We start from the raw sequence: 25,959 nt of genomic DNA on the forward strand, positions 1-25,959 counted from the left end.
TTCTGTGGTTGTGGTGTGGTTGTTCTATGGTTGTTCTGTGGTTGTGGTGTGGTTGTTCTGTGGTTGTTCTATGGTTGTTTTGTGGTGTGGTTGTTCTATGGTTGTGGTGTGGTTGTTCTATGGTTGTTTTGTGGTGTGGTTGTTCTGTGGTTGTGGTGTGGTTGTTCTATGGTTGTTTTGTGGTGTGGTTGTTCTATGGTTGTTCTGTGGTTGTGGTGTGGTTGTTCTATGGTTGTTCTGTGGTTGTTCTATGGTTGTTCTGTGGTTGTGGTGTGGTTGTTCTATGGTTGTTCTGTGGTTGTGGTGTGGTTGTTCTGTGGTTGTTCTATGGTTGTTCTGTGGTTGTGGTGTGGTTGTTCTAGGGTTGTTCTGTGGTTGTGGTGTGGTTGCTCGGTGGTTGTTCTATGGTTGTGGTGTGGTTGTTCTATGGTTGTTCTGTGGTTGTGGTGTGGTTGTTCTATGGTTGTTCTGTGGTTGTGGTGTGGTTGTTCTATGGTTGTTCTGTGGTTGTGGTGTGGTTGTTCTGTGGTTGTTCTATGGTTGTGGTGTGGTTGTTCGGTGGTTGTTCTATGGTTGTGGTGTGGTTGTTCTGTGGTTGTTCTGTGGTTGTTGTATGGTTGTTCTGTGGTTGTGGTGTGGTTGTTCTATGGTTGTTCTGTGGTTGTGGTGTGGTTGTTCTGTGGTTGTTCTATGGTTGTTCTGTGGTTGTGGTGTGGTTGTTCTATGGTTGTTCTGTGGTTGTGGTGTGGTTGTTCGGTGGTTGTTCTATGGTTGTGGTGTGGTTGTTCTGTGGTTGTTGTATGGTTGTTCTGTGGTTGTTCTGTGGTTGTTCTATGGTTGTTCTGTGGTTGTGGTGTGGTTGTTCTGTGGTTGTTCTGTGGTTGTTCTGTGGTTGTTCTATGGTTGTTCTGTGGTTGTGGTGTGGTTGTGGTGTGGTTGTTCTATGGTTGTTCTGTGGTTGTTCTATGGTTGTTCTGTGGTTGTGGTGTGGTTGTTCTGTGGTTGTTCTATGGTTGTTCTGTGGTTGTGGTGTGGTTGTTCTATGGTTGTTCTGTGGTTGTGGTGTGGTTGTTCTATGGTTGTTCTGTGGTTGTTCTATGGTTGTTCTGTGGTTGTGGTGTGGTTGTTCTATGGTTGTTCTGTGGTTGTGGTGTGGTTGTTCTATGGTTGTGGTGTGGTTGTTCTGTGGTTGTTCTATGGTTGTTATGTGGTTGTGGTGTGGTTGTTCTATGGTTGTTCTGTGGTTGTTCTGTGGTTGTTCTGTGGTTGTTCTATGGTTGTTCTATGGTTGTGGTGTGGTTGTTCTGTGGTTCTTCTATGGTTGTTCTGTGGTTGTGGTGAGGTTGTGGTGTTGTTGTTCTATGGTTGTTCTGTGGTTGTGGTGTTGTTGTTCTGTGGTTGTTCTATGGTTGTTCTGTGGTTGTGGTGTTGCGGCAGCGGGCTGTTTACCGGTTTGATGACGCTGTCGGTGCGGTTGGGCAGCCCTGCGATGTACACCTTGGTCTCCAGTTTCCCGTTGACGGACGTGAAGAGACTCTCAGGGCTGTTGATGCTCATCACAGCTTCCTTACTGATCTTAACACTGATACTGGACTCTAGTTCATCTACTGAGATCTACAACAACATTACACAACAACAATATTACACAACAACAACATTACACAACAACAACAACATTACACAACAACAACAACATTACACAACAACAACAACATTACACAACAACAACATTACACGACATTACACAACAACAACAACATTACACGACAACAACATTACACAACAACAACATTACACAACAACAACATTTTACAACAACATTACAAAACAATAACAACATTACACAGCAACAACAACAATACACAACTACAACATTACATACCAACAACAACATTATTGTGATAGATTGTGGTAGATTGTGATAGATTGTGGTATATTGTGGTATATTGTGATAGATTGTGGTATATTGTGATAGATTGTGGTATATTGTGATAGATTGTGGTATATTGTGATAGATTGTGGTATATTGTGATAGATTGTGGTATATTGTGGTATATTGTGATAGATTGTGGTATATTGTGATAGATTGTGGTATATTGTGATAGATTGTGGTATATTGTGATAGATTGTGGTATATTGTGATAGATTGTGGTATATTGAGATAGATTGTGGTATATTGTGATAGATTGTGATAGAATGTGGCTTCTATCAATGTCATTTCCAACCCCCATATAGAAGAGTACCAGTTAAAAGTTTGGACACACCTACTCAGTGCAGGGTTTTTCCTTTATTTTTACTATATCCTACATTGTAGAGTAAACAAATTAAAATATATTTTATATTTGAGATTCTTCAAAGCAGCCAACAAGTGCTCAGCACATGTGGGAACTCCTTCAAGACTGTTGGAAAAGCATTCCAGGTGAAGCTGGTTGAGAGAATGTCAAGAGTGTGCAAAGCTGTCATCAAGGCTACTTTGAAGAATTATTAACACTTTTTTGGTTACTACATTATCCCATATGTGTTATTTCATAGTTTTGATGTCTTCAATATTATTCTACAATGTAGAAAATAGTAAAAATAAAGAAAAACCCTTGAATGAGTAGGTGTGTCCAGACTTTTGACTGGTGCTGTATAGTTGAAGTCGGAAGTTTACATACACCTTAGCCAAATACATTTAAACTCAGTGTTTCACAATTCCTGACATTTAATCCTTGTAAAAATTCCCTGTCTTAGGTCAGTTAGGATCACCACTTTATTTTAAGAATGTGAGATGTCAGAATAATAGTAGAGAGAATGATTTATTTGAGCTTTTATTTCTTCCATCACATTCCCAGTGGGTCGGAAGTTTACATATACTCAACTACCTATCAGGTAGCATTGCATTTAAATTGTTTAACTTGGGTCAAACGTTTCAGGTAGCCTCCCACAAGCTTCCCACAAGAAGTTTGTTGAGTTTTGGCCCATTCCTCCTGACAGAGCTGGTGTAACTGAGTCAGGTTTGTCGACCTCCTTGCTCACAGACGCTTTTTCAGTTCTGCCCACAGATTTTCTATAGGGTTGAGGTCAGGGCTTTGTGATGGTCACTCCAATACCTTGACTTTGTTGTCCTTAACACATTTTGCCACAACTTTGGAAGTATGCTTGGGGGCTTTGTCCATTTGGAAGACCCATTTGCGACCAAGCTTTAACTGATGAGATGTTTTGGAGCAGGGGTTTCTTCCTTGCTGAGCAGCCTTTCAGGTTATGTTGATATAGGACTCGTTTTACTGTGGATATAGATACTTTTGTACCTGTTTCCTCCAGCATCTTCACAAGGTCCTTTGCTGTTGTTCTGGGATTGATTTGCACTTTTCGCACCAAAGTACGTTCATCTCTAGGAGACAGAACGCGTCTCCTTCCTGAGCGGTATGACGGCTGCGTGGTCCTATGGTGTTTATACTAGCGTACTATTGTTTGTACAGATGAACGTGGTACCTTCAGGCGTTTGGAAATTGCTCCCAAGGATGAACCAAACTTGTGGAGGTCTACAATTTTTTCCTGAGGTCTTGGCTGATTTCTTTAGATTTTCCCACGATGTCAAGCAAAGAGGCACTGAGTTTGAAATACATCCACCGGTACACCTCCAATTGGCTCAAATGATGTTAATTAGCCAATCAGAAGCTTCTTAAGCCATGACATCATTTTCTGGAATTTTCCAAGCTGTTTAAAAGGCACAGTCAACTTAGTGTATGTAAACTTCTGACCCACTGGAATTGTGATACAGCGAAATATAAGTGAAATACTCTGTCTGTAAACAAATGTTGGAAAAATGACTTGTGTCATGCACAAAGTAGATGTCCTAACCGACTTGCCAAAACTATAGTTTGTTAACAAGACATTTGTGGAGTGGTTGAAAAACGAGTTTTAATGACTCCAACCTAAGTGGATGTAAACTTCTGACTTCAACTGTAACATCATCATCTTAACACTGGATTGAGATTAAACCCATCGGAGCAAAAAAAAGACAGTCATGTTGGACAGGTGACTAATATAACCAGCTAGAGACAGTCAGGTTGGACAGGTGACTAATATAACCAGCTAGAGACAGTCATGTTGGACAGGTGACTAATATAACCAGCTAGAGGCAGTCATGTTGGACAGGTGACTAATATAACCAGCTAGAGACAGTCATGTTGGACAGGTGACTAATATAACCAGCTAGAGACAGTCATGTTGGACAGGTGACTAATATAACCAGCTAGAGACAGTCATGTTGGACAGGTGACTAATATAACCAGCTAGAGGCAGTCATGTTGGACAGGTGACTAATATAACCAGCTAGAGACAGTCATGTTGGACAGGTGACTAATATAACCAGCTATAGATAGTCAGGTTGGACAGAGGACTAATATAACCAGCTAGAGACAGTCAGGTTGGACAGAGGACTAATATAACCAGCTAGAGACAGTCATGTTGGACAGGTGACTAATATAACCAACTAGAGACAGTCAGGTTGGACAGAGGACTAATATAACCAGCTAGAGGCAGTCAGGTTGGACAGAGGACTAATATAACCAGCTAGAGACAGTCAGGTTGGACAGAGGACTAATATAACCAGCTAGAGACAGTCAGGTTGGACAGAGGACTAATATAACCAGCTAGAGACAGTCAGGTTGGACAGAGGACTAATGTAACCAGCTAGAGACAGTCATGTTGGACAGGTGACTAATATAACCAGCTAGAGACAGTCAGGTTGGACAGAGGGCTAATATAACCAGCTAGAGACAGTCATGTTGGACAGGTGACTAATATAACCAGCTAGAGACAGTCAGGTTGGACAGAGGACTAATATAACCAGCTAGAGACAGTCAGGTTGGACAGAGGACTAATGTAACCAGCTAGAGACAGTCATGTTGGACAGGTGACTAATATAACCAGCTAGAGACAGTCAGGTTGGACAGAGGGCTAATATAACCAGCTAGAGACAGTCATGTTGGACAGGTGACTAATATAACCAGCTAGAGACAGTCATGTTGGACAGAGGACTAATATAACCAGCTAGAGACAGTCAGGTTGGACAGATGACTAATATAACCAGCTAGAGACAGTCATGTTGGACAGAGGACTAATATAACCAGCTAGAGACAGTCAGGTTGGACAGAGGGCTAATATAACCAGCTAGAGACAGTCATGTTGGACAGGTGACTAATATAACCAGCTAGAGACAGTCAGGTTGGACAGAGGACTAATATAACCAGCTAGAGACAGTCATGTTGGACAGGTGACTAATATAACCAGCTAGAGACAGTCAGGTTGGACAGAGGACTAATATAACCAGCTATAGACAGTCAGGTTGGACAGAGGACTAATATAACCAGCTAGAGACAGTCAGGTTGGACAGAGGACTAATATAACCAGCTAGAGACAGTCATGTTGGACAGGTGACTAATATAACCAGCTAGAGACAGTCATGTTGGACAGGTGACTAATATAACCAGCTAGAGACAGTCAGGTTGGACAGAGGACTAATATAACCAGCTAGAGACAGTCAGGTTGGACAGAGGACTAATATAACCAGCTAGAGACAGTCAGGTTGGACAGAGGACTAATATAACCAGCTAGAGACAGTCAGGTTGGACAGAGGACTAATATAACCAGCTAGAGACAGTCAGGTTGGACAGGTGACTAATATAACCAGCTAGAGACAGTCAGGTTGGACAGAGGACTAATATAACCAGCTAGAGACAGTCAGGTTGGACAGAGGACTAATATAACCAGCTATAGACAGTCAGGTTGGACAGAGGACTAATATAACCAGCTATAGACAGTCAGGTTGGACAGAGGACTAATATAACCAGCTAGAGATAGTCAGGTTGGACAGGTGACTAATATAACCAGCTAGAGACAGTCAGGTTGGACAGGTGACTAATATAACCAGCTAGAGACAGTCAGGTTGGACAGGTGACTAATATAACCAGCTAGAGACAGTCAGGTTGGACAGAGGACTAATATAACCAGCTATAGACAGTCAGGTTGGACAGAGGACTAATATAACCAGCTAGAGACAGTCAGGTTGGACAGGTGACTAATATAACCAGCTAGAGACAGTAAGGTTGGACAGGTGACTAATATAACCAGCTATAGACAGTCAGGTTGGACAGGTGACTAATATAACCAGCTAGAGACAGTAAAAGACAGGCAGTCAGGTTGGACAGATGACTAATATAACCAGCTAGAGACAGTAAAACGTAATCAGTGATGTAATCCACGAGCCAGTCTTACCACATGCCACTGTCCGTCGTTGATGGCCTTGCCCCCGCTGGTGACCTTCAGGGAGTGCTGGGTCTTGAACTGGACCTCGATCCGTCCTCCCCTCAGCCCCAGCATGAACCACGAGTCCTGGGAAGACTCTGCGTACAGAACCACCCCTTCTGGATCAAACGTCCGGAAGTCAAACTCTGCAGCAAACCTGGAGACACACGACCCAGACGACCCAGACGATTTAGGGTACAGTTGTGTAGTCAAATCAAATCAAATGTATTTGTCACATACACATGGTTAGCAGATGTTAATGCGAGTGTAGCGAAATGCTTGTGCTTCTAGAGTGAACAGGACTGCATGTCTGTCTCTGCCTCGGTGTGTTTAAACCCCCTTACTTGGTGTTCTCCGGTAGTCTGAAGCGGAGGTATATGACAGGCCCTCCGGTGAATTGTTCTCCCAGGTACAGCATCTCAGGGTGTTTGTAGTCGTAGAGCTGGACACACACCGGCACCTCCTCGCAAGAACGCTGGTCCTCCGCTAACCGCAGGCCCTGACGACCTTCGCAGCGGCAGGAGTAGCTACCCATCGTGTTCACACACACGCCCTCACACACGCCCACCTCGCACTCGTCGACATCTGGGGACAATCACGAGCGTCAGGCGGAGAGGGTAGAGGTCAGAGGTCATTACAGGAGGTACAGGGTCAGGGTTAAGATCAGTTGATACCAAAAGTTCCATTAGGTCCTTGGTAGCCTAGTGGTTAGAGTGTAGAGGAGGCAGGTAGTCTAGTGGTTAGAGTGTAGAGGAGGCAGGTAGCCTAGTGGTTAGAGTGTAGAGGAGGCAGGTAGCCTAGTGGTTAGAGTGTAGAGGCGGCAGGTAGCCTAGTGGTTAGAGTGTAGAGGAGGCAGGTAACCTAGTGGTTAGAGTGTAGAGGCAGGTAGCCTAGTGGTTAGAGTGTAGAGGAGGCAGGTAGCCTAGTGGTTAGAGTGTAGAGGCGGCAGGTAGTCTAGTGGTTAGAGTGTAGAGGAGGCAGGTAGCCTAGTGGTTAGAGTGTAGAGGAGGCAGGTAGCCTAGTGGTTAGAGTGTAGAGGAGGCAGGTAGCCTAGTGGTTAGAGTGTAGAGGAGGCAGGTAGCCTAGTGGTTAGAGTGTAGAGGAGGCAGGTAGCCTAGTGGTTAGAGTGTAGAGGCGGCAGGTAGCCTAGTGGTTAGAGTGTAGAGGAGGCAGGTAACCTAGTGGTTAGAGTGTAGAGGCAGGTAGCCTAGTGGTTAGAGTGTAGAGGAGGCAGGTAGCCTAGTGGTTAGAGTGTAGAGGCGGCAGGTAGCCTAGTGGTTAGAGTGTAGAGGAGGCAGGTAACCTAGTGGTTAGAGTGTAGAGGCAGGTAGCCTAGTGGTTAGAGTGTAGAGGAGGCAGGTAGCCTAGTGGTTAGAGTGTAGAGGAGGCAGGTAGCCTAGTGGTTAGAGTGTAGAGGAGGCAGGTAGCCTAGTGGTTAGAGTGTAGAGGCGGCAGGTAGCCTAGTGGTTAGAGTGTAGAGGCGGCAGGTAGCCTAGTGGTTAGAGTGTAGAGGAGGCAGGTAGCCTAGTGGTTAGAGTGTAGAGAAGGCAGGTAGCCTAGTGGTTAGAGTGTAGAGGAGGCAGGTAACCTAGTGGTTAGAGTGTAGAGGCAGGTAGCCTAGTGGTTAGAGTGTAGAGGCGGCAGGTAGCCTAGTGGTTACAGAGTTGGGCCAGTAACCAAAAGGTTCCTAGATCGAATCCCTGAGCTGACAAGGTAAAAATCTGACCTTCTGCAACTGAACAAGGCAGTTAACCCACTGTTCCTAGACCAGTTAACCCACTGTTCCTAGACCAGTTAACCCACTGTTCCTAGACTAGTTAACCCACTGTTCCTAGACCAGTTAACCCACTGTTCCTAGGGCCGTCATTGTAAATAAGAACTTGTTCATAACTGACCTGACTAGTTAAATTAACATGTTCCTGTCTGTGATAGTGTCTTTCTCATGTGGTCAGTGTAGGTACAGTGGAGTGGCATCTCACCCAAACAGGAACGCAAGGTGAAGTTGTAACTGAAGCCCGGGGGACACTGGCACTCATACATGCCAGGGTTGTTGACACATTTAGCCGGTTCTTCACAGATACTGGGGTACAGCAGACACTCATTGATATCTGGGGAGGGAACACATTTAGCTGGTTCCTCAGAGATATTGGGGTACAGCAGACACTCTCTGGGGAGGGAACATATTTAGCTGGTTCCTCAGAGATACTGGGGTACAGCAGACACTATCTGGGGAGGGAACACAGACATCTTGACATCTTCAGTGTGAGTTGGTAATATGGAGGTTTGGTTTAGTCATGAGACAATCACACAAACATTAACACAAGTGGGTGCACAAGCAGAAACAGTCATTGAGACTGAAGCCTGTTTCTGGTAACAGCGATGGTCAATGACCCTGAGGTTTAAACACTCTTATGTAACACTGTACTGGTCAGTCATCTCCCTCTGTTAATCTAAATCACGGTCTGGGTCTGTAAAGCTAGAGAATAATCTAGTGTCTGGGCTTGCAAGTCTAGAATCTAAACTAGATTCTAAACTAGTCTGGGACTGCAAGTCTGGAGTCTAAACTAGATTCTAAACTAGTCTGGGACTGCAAGTCTGGAGTCTAAACTAGATTCTAAACTAGTCTGGGACTGCAAATCTAGAGTCTAAACTAGAGTCTAAACTAGAGTCTGGGCCTGCAACTCCAGAATCTAAACTAGAGTCTAAACTATATTCTAAACTAGTCTGGGACTGCAAATCTAAAGTCTGAACTAGAGTTTGGACCTGCAAATCTAGTGTCAAAACTAGAATCTACACTAGAGTCTGGGCCTGCAAATCTAGAGTCTAAACTAGATTCTAAACTAAAGTCTAAACTAGAGTCTAAGCTAGAGTCTGGGCCTGCAACTCTAGAGTCTAAACTAAAGTCTAAACAAGTCTGAGCCTGAAAATCTAGAGTTTAAACTAGATCCTAAACTAGAGTCTAAGCTAGAGTCTGGGCCTGCAAATCTAGTGTCTAAACTAGAGTCTAAACTGGAGTCCAGTTTACCTGTACAGTGGATCTATATAACAGTAATTGTCACCTGTACAGTGGATCTATATAACAGTAACTATTACCTGTACAGTGGATCTATATAACTGTTACCTGTACAGTGGAGCTATATAACTGTTACCTGTACAGTGGATCTATATAACAGTAACTATTACCTGTACAGTGGATCTATATAACTGTTACCTGTACAGTGGATCTATATAACTGTTACCTGTACAGTGGAGCTATATAACTGTTACCTGTACAGTGGAGCTATATAACTGTTACCTGTACAGTGGAGCTATATAACTGTTACCTGTACAGTGGATCTATATAACAGTAACTATTACCTGTACAGTGGATCTATATAACTGTTACCTGTACAGTGGATCTATATAACTGTTACCTGTACAGTGGAGCTATATAACTGTTACCTGTACAGTGGAGCTATATAACTGTTACCTGTACAGTGGATCTATATAACAGTAACTATTACCTGTACAGTGGATCTATATAACTGTTACCTGTACAGTGGATCTATATAACAGTAACTATTACCTGTACAGTGGATCTATATAACTGTTACCTGTACAGTGGATCTATATAATTGTTACCTGTACAGTGGATCTATATAACTGTTACCTGTACAGTGGATCTATATAACTGTTACCTGTACAGTGGATCTATATAACTGTTACCTGTACAGTGGAGCTATATAACTGTTACCTGTACAGTGGATCTATATAACAGTAACTATTACCTGTACAGTGGATCTATATAACAGTAATTGTTACCTGTACAGTGGATCTATATAACAGTAATTGTTACCTGTACAGTGGATCTATATAACAGTAACTATTACCTGTACAGTGGATCTATATAATTGTTACCTGTACAGTGGATCTATATAACTGTTACCTGTACAGTGGATCTATATAACTGTTACCTGTACAGTGGATCTATATAACAGTAACTATTACCTGTACAGTGGATCTATATAACAGTAACTATTACCTGTACAGTGGATCTATATAACAGTAATTGTTACCTGTACAGTGGATCTATATAACAGTAATTGTTACCTGTACAGTGGATCTATATAACTGTTACCTGTACAGTGGAGCTATATAACTGTTACCTGTACAGTGGATCTATATAACAGTAACTATTACCTGTACAGTGGATCTATATAATTGTTACCTGTACAGTGGATCTATATAACAGTAAGTGTTACCTGTACAGTGGATCTATATAATTGTTACCTGTACAGTGGATCTATATAACTGTTACCTGTACAGTGGATCTATATAACAGTAATTGTTACCTGTACAGTGGATCTATATAACTGTTACCTGTACAGTGGATCTATATAACTGTTACCTGTACAGTGGATCTATATAACTGTTACCTGTACAGTGGATCTATATAACTGTTACCTGTACAGTGGATCTATATAACTGTTACCTGTACAGTGGATCTATATAACAGTAATTGTTACCTGTACAGTGGATCTATATAACAGTAATTGTTACCTGTACAGTGGATCTATATAACTGTTACCTGTACAGTGGAGCTATATAACTGTTACCTGTACAGTGGATCTATATAACAGTAACTATTACCTGTACAGTGGATCTATATAACTGTTACCTGTACAGTGGATCTATATAACAGTAACTATTACCTGTACAGTGGATCTATATAACTGTTACCTGTACAGTGGATCTATATAACTGTTACCTGTACAGTGGATCTATATAACAGTAATTGTTACCTGTACAGTGGATCTATATAACAGTAATTGTTACCTGTACAGTGGATCTATATAACAGTAACTATTACCTGTACAGTGGATCTATATAACTGTTACCTGTACAGTGGATCTATATAACTGTTACCTGTACAGTGGCTCTATATAACAGTAATTGTTACCTGTACAGTGGATCTATATAACAGTAATTGTTACCTGTACAGTGGATCTATATAACTGTTACCTGTACAGTGGAGCTATATAACTGTTACCTGTACAGTGGATCTATATAACAGTAAGTGTTACCTGTACAGTGGATCTATATAACAGTAAGTGTTACCTGTACAGTGGATCTATATAACAGTAATTGTTACCTGTACAGTGGACCTATATAACAGTAATTGTTACCTGTACAGTGGAGCTATATAACTGTTACCTGTACAGTGGATCTATATAACAGTAAGTGTTACCTGTACAGTGGATCTATATAACTGTAACTGTTACCTGTACAGTGGATCTATATAACTGTTACCTGTACAGTGGATCTATATAACAGTAATTGTTACCTGTACAGTGGATCTATATAACAGTAACTGTTACCTGTACAGTGGATCTATATAACTGTTACCTGTACAGTGGATCTATATAACAGTAAGTGTTACCTGTACAGTGGATCTATATAACTGTTACCTGTACAGTGTATCTATATAACAGTAAGTGTTACCTGTACAGTGTATCTATACAACAGTAAGTGTTACCTGTACAGTGGATCTATATAACAGTAATTGTTACCTGTACAGTGGATCTATATAACAGTAATTGTTACCTGTACAGTGGAGCTATATAACTGTTACCTGTACAGTGGATCTATATAACAGTAAGTGTTACCTGTACAGTGGATCTATATAACTGTAACTGTTACCTGTACAGTGGATCTATATAACAGTAATTGTTACCTGTACAGTGGATCTATATAACAGTAATTGTTACCTGTACAGTGGATCTATATAACTGTTACCTGTACAGTGGATCTATATAACTGTTACCTGTACAGTGGATCTATATAACTGTTACCTGTACAGTGGATCTATATAACTGTTACCTGTACAGTGGATCTATATAACAGTAATTGTTACCTGTACAGTGGATCTATATAACAGTAATTGTTACCTGTACAGTGGATCTATATAACTGTTACCTGTACAGTGGAGCTATATAACTGTTACCTGTACAGTGGATCTATATAACAGTAACTATTACCTGTACAGTGGATCTATATAACTGTTACCTGTACAGTGGATCTATATAACAGTAACTATTACCTGTACAGTGGATCTATATAACTGTTACCTGTACAGTGGATCTATATAACTGTTACCTGTACAGTGGATCTATATAACAGTAATTGTTACCTGTACAGTGGATCTATATAACAGTAATTGTTACCTGTACAGTGGATCTATATAACAGTAACTATTACCTGTACAGTGGATCTATATAACTGTTACCTGTACAGTGGATCTATATAACTGTTACCTGTACAGTGGATCTATATAACAGTAATTGTTACCTGTACAGTGGATCTATATAACAGTAATTGTTACCTGTACAGTGGATCTATATAACAGTAATTGTTACCTGTACAGTGGATCTATATAACAGTAATTGTTACCTGTACAGTGGAGCTATATAACTGTTACCTGTACAGTGGATCTATATAACAGTAAGTGTTACCTGTACAGTGGATCTATATAACTGTTACCTGTACAGTGTATCTATATAACAGTAAGTGTTACCTGTACAGTGTATCTATATAACAGTAAGTGTTACCTGTACAGTGGATCTATATAACAGTAATTGTTACCTGTACAGTGGATCTATATAACAGTAATTGTTACCTGTACAGTGGAGCTATATAACTGTTACCTGTACAGTGGATCTATATAACAGTAAGTGTTACCTGTACAGTGGATCTATATAACTGTAACTGTTACCTGTACAGTGGATCTATATAACAGTAATTGTTACCTGTACAGTGGATCTATATAACAGTAACTGTTACCTGTACAGTGGATCTATATAACTGTTTCCTGTACAGTGGATCTATATAACAGTAAGTGTTACCTGTACAGTGGATCTATATAACTGTTACCTGTACAGTGTATCTATATAACAGTAAGTGTTACCTGTACAGTGTATCTATATAACAGTAAGTGTTACCTGTACAGTGGATCTATATAACAGTAATTGTTACCTGTACAGTGGATCTATATAACAGTAAGTGCTACCTGTACAGTGTATCTATATAACTGGTACCTGTACAGTGGATCTTCTCGCTGGTTCTGAACCGGTACCCATCGTCACACATACAGCGGATCTATATAACTGGTACCTGTACAGTGGATCTTCTCGCTGGTTCTGAACCGGTACCCATCGTCACACATACAGCGGATCTATATAACTGGTACCTGTACAGTGGATCTTCTCGCTGGTTCTGAACCGGTACCCATCGTCACACATACAGCGGAAGCTCCCGGGGGAGTTGTAACACTTCTGGTTGCAGCCGGCTTGGTGATCTGGGTCTGAACACTCGTCGATGTCTGATCAATAAAACAACCAATAACATCGTTATTCAAGAATTGCAAAACATGGATTTATTGACTATAAACTCGGCTCCAAGTCCTGTTCCTGCCTAGTAAGTCAGCAACACCAACGTTTCTGACCAAGCTTTTAGAGACGGATTCAAACCAGCAACCCAGGATTAAGCCAGGACCCAGTATTAAGTAGGACCCAGTATTAAGTAGGACCCAGTATTAAGTAGGTCCCAGTATTAAGCCAGGACCCAGTATTAAGTAGGACCCAGTATTAAGTAGGACCCAGTATTAAGTAGGACCCAGTATTAAGCCAGGACCCAGTATTAAGTAGGACCCAGTATTAAGCCAGGACCCAGTATTAAGTAGGACCCAGTATTAAGCCAGGACCCAGTATTAAGCCAGGACCCAGTATTAAGCCAGTACCCAGTATTAAGCCAGGACCCAGTATTAAGCCAGGACCCAGTATTAAACCAGGACCCAGTATTAAGTAGGACCCAGTATTAAGCCAGGACCCAGTATTAAGTAGGACCCAGTATTAAGCCAGGACCCAGTATTAAGCCAGGACCCAGTATTAAGCCAGGACCCAGTATTAAGTAGAACCCAGTATTAAGCCAGGACCCAGTATTAAGCCAGGACCCAGTATTAAGCCAGGACCCAGTATTAAGCCAGGACCCAGTATTAAGCCAGTACCCAGTATTAAGCCAGGACCCAGTATTAAGCCAGGACCCAGTATTAAACCAGGACCCAGTATTAAGTAGGACCCAGTATTAAGCCAGGACCCAGTATTAAGTAGGACCCAGTATTAAGCCAGGACCCAGTATTAAGTAGGACCCAGTATTAAGCCAGGACCCAGTATTAAGCCAGGACCCAGTATTAAGCCAGTACCCAGTATTAAGCCAGGACCCAGTATTAAGCCAGGACCCAGTATTAAACCAGGACCCAGTATTAAGTAGGACCCAGTATTAAGCCAGGACCCAGTATTAAGTAGGACCCAGTATTAAGCCAGGACCCAGTATTAAGCCAGGACCCAGTATTAAGCCAGGACCCAGTATTAAGCCAGGACCCAGTATTAAGTAGAACCCAGTATTAAGCCAGGACCCAGTATTAAGCCAGGACCCAGTATTAAGCCAGGACCCAGTATTAAGCCAGGACCCAGTATTAAGCCAGGACCCAGTATTAAGCCAGGACCCAGTATTAAGTAGGACCCAGTATTAAACCAGGACCCAGTATTAAGCCAGGACCCAGTATTAAGCCAGGACCCAGTATTAAGCCAGGACCCAGTATTAAGTAGGAACCAGTATTAAGTAGGACCCAGTATTAAGCCAGGACCCAGTATTAAGTAGGACCCAGTATTAAACCAGGACCCAGTATCAAGCCAGGACCCAGTATTAATCCAGGACCCAGTATTAAGCCAGGACCCAGTATTAAGTAGGAACCAGTATTAAGTAGGACCCAGTATTAAACCAGGACCCAGTATTAAGTAGGACCCAGTATTAAACCAGGACCCAGTATTAAGTAGGACCCAGTATTAAACCATGACCCAGTATTAAGCCAGGACCCAGTATTAAGCCAGGACCCAGTATTAAGTAGGACCCAGTATTAAGCCAGGATCCAGTATTAAGCCAGGACCCAGTATTAAGTGGGACCCAGTATTAAGTAGGACACATTAAGACAGGACCCATTATTAAGTAGGACCCAGTATTAAGCCAGGACCCACTATTAAGCCAGGACCCAGTATTAAGTAGGACCCAGTATTAAGTAGGACCCAGTATTGAGCCAGGACCCAGTATTAAGCCAGGACCCAGTATTAAGTAGGACCCAGTATTAAGTAGGACCCAGTATTAAGACAGGACCCAGTATTAAGTAGGACCCAGTATTAAGACAGGACCCAGTATTAAGTAGGACCCAGTATTGAGCCAGGACCCAGTATTAAGCCAGGACCCAGTATTAAGTAGGACCCAGTATTAAGTAGGACCCAGTATTAAGACAGGACCCAGTATTAAGTAGGACCCAGTATTAAGTAGGACCCAGTATTAAGCCAGGACCCAGTATTAAGTAGGACCCAGTATTAAGCCAGGACCCAGTATTAAGACAGGACCCAGTATTAAGCCAGGACCCAATATTAAGACAGGACCCAATATGAAAGATCTGTAGTACGGGGAAACCCTGTCTGTCTGGTACCGACCATCCTCACTACGCGGGCCCTTCCAGCCTGGTCGACACTGACAGGTGAAGGAGGCCTGTCTAACCCCAACCCTGTCTGTCTGGTACCTACCATCCTCACAGCGCGGGCCCTTCCAGCCTGGTCGACACTGACAGGTGAAGGAGGCCTGTCTAACCCCAACCCTGTCTGTCTGGTACCGACCATCCTCACAGCGCGTGCCCTTCCAGCCTGGTCGACACTGACAGGTGAAGGAGGCCTGTCTAACCCCAACCCTGTCTGTCTGGTACCGACCATCCTCACAGCGCGGGCCCTTCCAGCCTGGTCGACACTGACAGGTGAAGGAGGCCTGTCTAACCCCAACCCTGTCTGTCTGGTACCGACCATCCTCACAGCGCGGGCCCTTCCAGCCTGGTCGACACTGACAGGTGAAGGAGGCCTGTCTAACCCCAACCCTGTCTGTCTGGTACCGACCATCCTCACAGCGCGGGCCCTTCCAGCCTGGTCGACACTGACAGGTGAAGGAGGCCTGTCTAACCCCAACCCTGTCTGTCTGGTACCTACCATCCTCACAGCGCGGGCCCTTCCAGCCTGGTCGACACTGACAGGTGAAGGAGGCCTGGCCGTCGATGCAGCGTTCAGAACCCTCCTTGTAACACGGAAACGGAAGGCACTGGTCACTGATCTCTGCAGAACAACACACACAGAGGTATCATACAGCTATCCAGACAGGACTATACAGAACACATACAGGTATCCAGACAGGACTATACAGAACACATACAGGTATCCAGACAGGACAGGACTATACAGAACACATACAGGTATTCAGACAGGACAGGACTATACAGAACACATACAGGTATCCAGACAGGACAGGACTATACAGAACACATACAGGTATTCAGACAGGACAGGACTATACAGAACACATACAGGTATCCAGACAGGACAGGACTATACAGAACACATACAGGTATTCAGACAGGACAGGACTATACAGAACACATACAGGTATCCAGACAGGACAGGACTATACAGAACACATACAGGTATCCAGACAGGACAGGACTATACAGAACACATACAGGTATCCAGACAGGACAGGACTATACAGAACACATACAGGTATCCAGACAGGACTATACAGAACACATACAGGTATCCAGACAGGACTATACAGAACACATACAGATATTCAGACAGGACATGACTATACAGAACACATACAGGTATCCAGACAGGACTATACAGGACACATACAGCTATCCAGACAGGACTATACAGAACACATACAGGTATTCAGACAGGACTATACAGAACACATACAGGTATCCAGACAGGACTATACAGAACACATACAGCTATCCAGACAGGACTATACAGAACACATACAGGTATCCAGACAGGACATGACTATACAGAACACATACAGGTATCCAGACAGGACTATACAGAACACATACAGGTATCCAGACAGGACTATACAGAACACATACAGGTATCCAGACTGGACTATACAGGTATCCAGACAGGACTATACAGAACACATACAGGTATCCAGACAGGACTATACAGAACACATACAGGTATCCAGACAGGACTATACAGGTATCCAGACAGGACTATACAGAACACATACAGGTATCCAGACAGGACTATACAGAACACATACAGGTATCCAGACAGGACTATACAGGTATCCAGACAGGACTATACAGAACACATACAGTTATCCAGACAGGACTATACAGAACACATACAGGTATCCAGACAGGACATGACTATACAGAACACATACAGGTATTCAAACAGGACATGACTATACAGAACACATACAGGTATCCAGACTATACAGAACACATACATGTATCCAGACAGGACTATACAGAACACATACAGATATTCAGACAGGACATGACTATACAGAACACATACAGGTATCCAGACTGGACTATACAGAACACATACAGGTATCCAGACAGGACAGGACTATACAGAACACATACAGGTATCCAGACAGGACTATACAGAACACATACAGGTATCCAGACAGGACTATACAGAACACATACAGGTATCCAGACAGGACTATACAGAACACATACAGGTATCCAGACTGAACTATACAGAACACATACAGGTATCCAGACAGGACTATACAGAACACATACAGGTATCCAGACAGGACTATACAGAACACATACAGGTATCCAGACAGGACTATACAGAACACATACAGGTATTCAGACAGGACTATACAGAACATATACAGGTATCCAGACAGGACAGGACTATACAAACCTACGACCCATGGGCCAGCATCCTACCCCTAAACCATGGGGGGTCAAACATATGACCCGTGGGCCAGCATCCTACCACTAAACCAGGGGGGGTCAAATATACGACCCATAGGCCAGCCCCTACCCCTAAACCAGGGGCGTCAAACATACGACCCGTGGGTCAGCATCCTACCCCTAAACCAGGGGGGTCAAACATACGACCCGTGGGCCAGCAACCTACCCCTAATCCAGGGGGGTCAAATATACGACCCATGGGCCAGCATCCTACCACTAAACCAGCGGGGGGGTAAACATACGACCCATGGGCCAGCATCCTACCACAACTTTAAGGTAAACTACGGACCTCATTGAAGACTAAATGAGGCCGGCGGGAATTATTTTAGTTGACAACCCTTCTCTAAACCAACCCGTAGCCCTGACCTCTGAACCCCAACAACGGCCTCTAACCTTTACCAACCTTTGACACAGGTTCTGAGGTTTGAAGGGACGTTGGAGTCTCCAGAGTTCTGGTTGTTGATGCCCACACGATGTGAACCCAGACAAACTGAAATCCAACACAGTGGGGTTATATTAGCTGGCATCAGTCATATCATCAGACAGACAACACAGTGGGGTTATATTAGCTGACATCAGTCATATCATCAGACAACAACACAGTGGGGTTATATTAGCTGACATCAGTCATATCATCAGACAACAACACAGTGGGGTTATATTAGCTGACATCAGTCATATCATCAGACAGACAGACAACACAGTGGGGTTATATTAGCTGACATCAGTCATATCATCAGACAGACAGACAACACAGTGGGGTTATATTAGCTGACATCAGTCATATCATCAGACAGACAGACAACAACACAGTGGGGTTATATTAGCTGACATCAGTCATATCATCAGACAACAACACAGTGGGGTTATATTAGCTGGCATCAGACAGACAACACAGTGGGGTTATATTAGCTGACATCAGTCATATCATCAGACAGACAGACAACACAGTGGGGTTATATTAGCTGACATCAGACAGACAACACAGTGGGGTTATATTAGCTGACATCAGTCATATCATCAGACAGACAACACAGTGGGGTTATATTAGCTGACATCAGTCATATCATCAGACAACAACACAGTGGGGTTATATTAGCTGACATCAGACAGACAAGACAGTGGGGTTATATTAGCTGGCATCAGTCATATCATCAGACAACAACACAGTGGGGTTATATTAGCTGGCATCAGTCATATCATCAGACAACAACACAGTGGGGTTATATTAGCTGGCATCAGTCATATCATCAGACAGACAACAACACAGTGGGGTTATATTAGCTGACATCAGACAGACAACAACACAGTGGGGTTATATTAGCTGACATCAGACAGACAGACAACAACACAGTGGGGTTATATTAGCTGACATCAGACAGACAGACAACAACACAGTGGGGTTATATTAGCTGGCATCAGTCATATCATCAGACAGACAACACAGTGGGGTTATATTAGCTGACATCAGTCATATCATCAGACAACAACACAGTGGGGTTATATTAGCTGACATCAGACAGACAACACAGTGGGGTTATATTAGCTGACATCAGACAGACAACACAGTGGGGTTATATTAGCTGGCATCAGTCATATCATCAGACAACAACACAGTGGGGTTATATTAGCTGGCATCAGACAGACAACACAGTGGGGTTATATTAGCTGGCATCAGACAGACAACACAGTGGGGTTATATTAGCTGGCATCAGTCATATCATCAGACAACAACACAGTGGGGTTATATTAGCTGGCATCAGACATATCATCAGACAGACAACACAGTGGGGTTATATTAGCTGGCATCAGACATATCATCAGACAGACAACACAGTGGGGTTATATTAGCTGACATCAGTCATATCATCAGACAGACAACACAGTGGGGTTATATTAGCTGACATCAGACAGACAACACAGTGGGGTTATATTAGCTGGCATCAGTCATATCATCAGACAACAACACAGTGGGGTTATATTAGCTGACATCAGACAGACAACACAGTGGGGTTATATTAGCTGACATCAGACAGACAACACAGTGGGGTTATATTAGCTGACATCAGTCATATCATCAGACAACAACTCAGTGGGGTTATATTAGCTGGCATCAGTCATATCATCAGACAACAACACAGTGGGGTTATATTAGCTGACATCAGACAGACAACACAGTGGGGTTATATTAGCTGACATCAGTCATATCATCAGACAACAACACAGTGGGGTTATATTAGCTGACATCAGACAGACAACACAGTGGGGTTATATTAGCTGACATCAGTCAGACAGACAACAACACAGTGGGGTTATATTAGCTGACATCAGTCAGACAGACAACAACACAGTGGGGTTATATTAGCTGACATCAGTCAGACAACACAGTGGGGTTATATTAGCTGGCATCAGTCAGACAACACAGTGGGGTTATATTAGCTGGCATCAGTCATATCATCAGACAACAACACAGTGGGGTTATATTAGCTGGCATCAGACAGACAACACAGTGGGGTTATATTAGCTGACATCAGTCATATCATCAGACAACAACACAGTGGGGTTATATTAGCTGGCATCAGTCATATCATCAGACAACAACACAGTGGGGTTATATTAGCTGACATCAGTCATATCATCAGACAGACAACACAGTGGGGTTATATTAGCTGGCATCAGTCATATCATCAGACAACAACACAGTGGGGTTATATTAGCTGACATCAGACAGACAACGCAGTGGGGTTATATTAGCTGACATCAGACAGACAGACAACACAGTGGGGTTATATTAGCTGACATCAGTCATATCATCAGACAGACAACAACACAGTGGGGTTATATTAGCTGACATCAGACAACAACACAGTGGGGTTATATTAGCTGACATCAGTCATATCATCAGACAGACAGACAACACAGTGGGGTTATATTAGCTGACATCAGTCATATCATCAGACAACAACACAGTGGGGTTATATTAGCTGACATCAGTCATATCATCAGACAACAACACAGTGGGGTTATATTAGCTGACATCAGTCATATCATCAGACAGACAACACAGTGGGGTTATATTAGCTGACATCAGACAGACAGACAACACAGTGGGGTTATATTAGCTGACATCAGACAGACAGACAACAACACAGTGGGGTTATATTAGCTGACATCAGACAACAACACAGTGGGGTTATATTAGCTGACATCAGTCATATCATCAGACAACAACACAGTGGGGTTATATTAGCTGGCATCAGTCATATCATCAGACAGACAGACAACACAGTGGGGTTATATTAGCTGGCATCAGACAACAACACAGTGGGGTTATATTAGCTGGCATCAGACAACAACACAGTGGGGTTATATTAGCTGGCATCAGTCATATCATCAGACAGACAACAACACAGTGGGGTTATATTAGCTGACATCAGACAACAACACAGTGGGGTTATATTAGCTGGCATCAGTCATATCATCAGACAGACAACACAGTGGGGTTATATTAGCTGGCATCAGTCATATCATCAGACAACAACACAGTGGGGTTATATTAGCTGACATCAGACAGACAACATAGTGGGGTTATATTAGCTGACATCAGTCATATCATCAGACAGACAACACAGTGGGGTTATATTAGCTGGCATCAGTCATATCATCAGACAACAACACAGTGGGGTTATATTAGCTGGCATCAGTCATATCATCAGACAACAACACAGTGGGGTTATATTAGCTGACATCAGTCATATCATCAGACAGACAACACAGTGGGGTTATATTAGCTGACATCAGTCAGACAGACAACAACACAGTGGGGTTATATTAGCTGACATCAGTCAGACAGACAACAACACAGTGGGGTTATATTAGCTGACATCAGTCATATCATCAGACAGACAACACAGTGGGGTTATATTAGCTGACATCAGTCATATCATCAGACAACAACACAGTGGGGTTATATTAGCTGACATCAGTCATATCATCAGACAGACAACACAGTGGGGTTATATTAGCTGGCATCAGTCATATCATCAGACAACAACACAGTGGGGTTATATTAGCTGACATCAGACAGACAACACAGTGGGGTTATATTAGCTGACATCAGACAGACAACACAGTGGGGTTATATTAGCTGACATCAGTCATATCATCAGACAGACAACACAGTGGTGTTATATTAGCTGACATCAGTCACATGATAACTCATTGAGGAACGGGTGGCTGAGGGTCAGCTAGATTCTATATCGCTAGATGTTGTTAATGGAAACATGTCTGAAAACAGGACTTCAACAGAGTGGTCTGGGTTTGAAGGGACTGGCTGAAAGGGACTGGCTGAAAGGGACTGGCTGAAAGGGACATGGTTGAAAGGGACATGGTTGAAAGGGACATGGTTGAAAGGGACTGGCTGAAAGGGACTGGCTGAAAGGGACTGGCTGAAAGGGACTGGTTGAAAGGGACTGGTTGAAAGGGACTGGCTGAAAGGGACTGGTTGAAAGGGACTGGCTGAAAGGGACTGGTTGAAAGGGACTGGCTGAAAGGGACTGGTTGAAAGGGACTGGTTGAAAGGGACATGGCTGAAAGGGACATGGCTGAAAGGGACATGGCTGAAAGGGACTGGCTGAAAGGGACTGGCTGAATGGGACTGGCTGAAAGGGACTGGCTGAAAGGGACGGGCTGAAAGGGACTGGCTGAAAGGGACGGGCTGAAAACAGGACTTCAACAGAGTGCAGAAGGGTTGAAACTTACAGACATATTGAGGATAGAAGTGTTCCTGTAAAAAAAGAGGAGACATTATTAGCAGACGCCTCGTGTCCGTCTGGGTTCTTAAACCAGTCAACAGCTTGAGGTCAACGTCCCGCTCCATCCCACTCAGCTACGTCAACACTAGTCAACGTCCCGCTCCATCCCACTCAGCTACGTCAACACTAGTCAACGTCCCGCTCCATCCCACTCAGCTACGTCAACACTAGTCAACGTCCCGCTCCATCCCACTCAGCTACATCAACACTAGTCAACGTCCCGCTCCATCCCACTCAGCTACGTCAACACTAGTCAACGTCCCGCTCCATCCCACTCAGCTACGTCAACACTAGTCAACGTCCCGCTCCATCCCACTCAGCTACATCAACACTAGTCAACGTCCCGCTCCATCCCACTCAGCTACGTCAACACTAGTCAACGTCCCGCTCCATCCCACTCAGCTACGTCAACACTAGTCAACGTCCCGCTCCATCCCACTCAGCTACGTCAACACTAGTCAACGCCCCGCTCCATCCCACTCAGCGACGTCAACACTAGTCAACGTCCCGCTCCATCCCACTCAGCTACGTCAACACTAGTCAACGCCTCGCTCCATCCCACTCAGCTACGTCAACACTAGTCGATGTCCCGCTCCATCCCACTCAGCTACGTCAACACTAGTCAACGTCCCGCTCCATCCCACTCAGCTACGTCAACACTAGTCAACGTCCCGCTCCATCCCACTCAGCTACGTCAACACTAGTCAACGTCCCGCTCTATCCCACTCAGCTACGTCAACACTAGTCGACGTCCCGCTCCATCCTACTCAGCTACGTCAACACTAGTCAACGTCCCGCTCCATCCTACTCAGCTACGTCAACACTAGTCAACGTCCCGCTCCATCCCACTCAGCTACGTCAACACTAGTCAACGTCCCGCTCCATCCCACTCAGCTACGTCAACACTAGTCGACGTCCCGCTCCATCCCACTCAGCTACGTCAACACTAGTCGACGTCCCGCTCCATCCCACTCAGCTACGTCAACACTAGTCAACGTCCCGCTCCATCCCACTCAGCTACGTCAGCACTAGTCAACGCCCCGCTCCATCCCACTCAGCTACGTCAACACTAGTCAACGTCCCGCTCCATCCCACTCAGCTACGTCAACACTAGTCAACGTCCCGCTCCATCCCACTCAGCTACGTCAACACTAGTCAACGCCCCGCTCCATCCCACTCAGCTACGTCAACACTAGTCAACGTCCAGCTCCATCCCACTCAGCTACGTCAACACTAGTCGACGTCCCGCTCCATCCCACTCAGCTACGTCAACACTAGTCGACGTCCCGCTCCATCCCACTCAGCTACGTCAACACTAGTCGACGTCCCGCTCCATCCCACTCAGCTACGTCAACACTAGTCAACGTCCCGCTCCATCCCACTCAGCTACGTCAACACTAGTCAACGCCCCGCTCCATCCCACTCAGCTACGTCAACACTAGTCAACGTCCCGCTCCATCCCACTCAGCTACGTCAACACTAGTCGACGTCCCGCTCCATCCCACTCAGCTACGTCAACACTAGTCGACGTCCCGCTCCATCCCACTCAGCTACGTCAACACTAGTCGACGTCCCGCTCCATCCCACTCAGCTACGTCAACACTAGTCGACGTCCCGCTCCATCCCACTCAGCTACGTCAACACTAGTCGACGTCCCGCTCCATCCCACTCAGCTACGTCAACACTAGTCGACGTCCCGCTCCATCCCACTCAGCTACGTCAACACTAGTCGACGTCCCGCTCCATCCCACTCAGCTACGTCAACACTAGTCGACGTCCCGCTCCATCCCACTCAGCTACGTCAACACTAGTCAACGCCCCGCTCCATCCCACTCAGCTACGTCAACACTAGTCAACGCCCCGCTCCATCCCACTCAGCTACGTCAACACTAGTCAACGCCCCGCTCCATCCCACTCAGCTACGTCAACACTAGTCAACGTCCCGCTCCATCCCACTCAGCTACGTCAACACTAGTCAACGTCCCGCTCCATCCCACTCAGCTACGTCAACACTAGTCGACGTCCCGCTCCATCCTACTCAGCTAAGTCAACACTAGTCAACGCCCCGCTCTATCCCACTCAGCTACGTCAACACTAGTCAACGTCCCGCTCCATCCCACTCAGCTACGTCAACACTAGTCGACGTCCCGCTCCATCCCACTCAGCTACGTCAACACTAGTCAATGTCCCGCTCCATCCCACTCAGCTACGTCAACACTAGTCAACGTCCCGCTCCATCCCACTCAGCTACGTCAACACCAGTCAACGTCCCGCTCCATCCCACTCAGCTACGTCAACACTAGTCAACGTGCCGCTCCATCCCACTCAGCTACGTCAACACTAGTCAACGTCCCGCTCCATCCCACTCAGCTACGTCAACACTAGTCAACGCCCCGCTCCATCCCACTCAGCTACGTTAACACTAGTCAACGTCCCGCTCCATCCCACTCAGCTACGTCAACACTAGTCAACGTCCCGCTCTATCCCACTCAGCTACGTCAACACTAGTCAACGTCCCGCTCTATCCCACTCAGCTACGTTAAATACTAGTCAACGCCCCGCTCCATCCCACTCAGCTACGTCAACACTAGTCAACGCCCCGCTCCATCCCACTCAGCTACATCAACACTAGTCAACGTCCCGCTCTATCCCACTCAGCTACGTCAACACCAGTCAACGTCCCGCTCTATCCCACTCAGCTACGTTAAATACTAGTCAACGTCCCGCTCTATCCCACTCAGCTACGTCAACACTAGTCAACGTCCCGCTCCATCCCACTCAGCTACGTTAAATACTAGTCAACGTCCCGCTCTATCCCACTCAGCTACGTCAACACTAGTCAACGTCCCGCTCTATCCCACTCAGCTACGTTAAATACTAGTCAACGTCCCGCTCTATCCCACTCAGCTACGTCAACACTAGTCAACGTCCCGCTCTATCCCACTCAGCTACGTTAAATACTAGTCAACGCCCCGCTCCATCCCA

At 44.6% G+C, this 25,959-nt stretch overlaps 1 protein-coding gene across 1 annotated transcript in view; it reads right to left on the bottom strand.

Moving 5' to 3' along the window:
- The window catches only part of pros1 (protein S), a 35,069-nt gene that overhangs the window by 4,889 nt on the left and 4,221 nt on the right, over positions 1–25,959 (bottom strand). Inside the window, exons 3-10 of the mRNA XM_036972369.1 lie at positions 22,922–22,946; positions 18,564–18,650; positions 16,368–16,490; positions 13,517–13,648; positions 8,271–8,399; positions 6,636–6,876; positions 6,262–6,448; positions 1,450–1,614 (exon numbers count right to left, since the gene is read on the bottom strand). Coding sequence (XP_036828264.1) covers positions 1,450–1,614; positions 6,262–6,448; positions 6,636–6,876; positions 8,271–8,399; positions 13,517–13,648; positions 16,368–16,490; positions 18,564–18,650; positions 22,922–22,946 — 1,089 coding nt within the window. The remainder of the gene's footprint in view (positions 1–1,449; positions 1,615–6,261; positions 6,449–6,635; positions 6,877–8,270; positions 8,400–13,516; positions 13,649–16,367; positions 16,491–18,563; positions 18,651–22,921; positions 22,947–25,959) is intronic.

Source organism: Oncorhynchus mykiss, unplaced genomic scaffold (assembly GCF_013265735.2).
Source record: "Oncorhynchus mykiss isolate Arlee unplaced genomic scaffold, USDA_OmykA_1.1 un_scaffold_144, whole genome shotgun sequence".
NCBI classification, from domain to species: domain Eukaryota; kingdom Metazoa; phylum Chordata; class Actinopteri; order Salmoniformes; family Salmonidae; genus Oncorhynchus; species Oncorhynchus mykiss.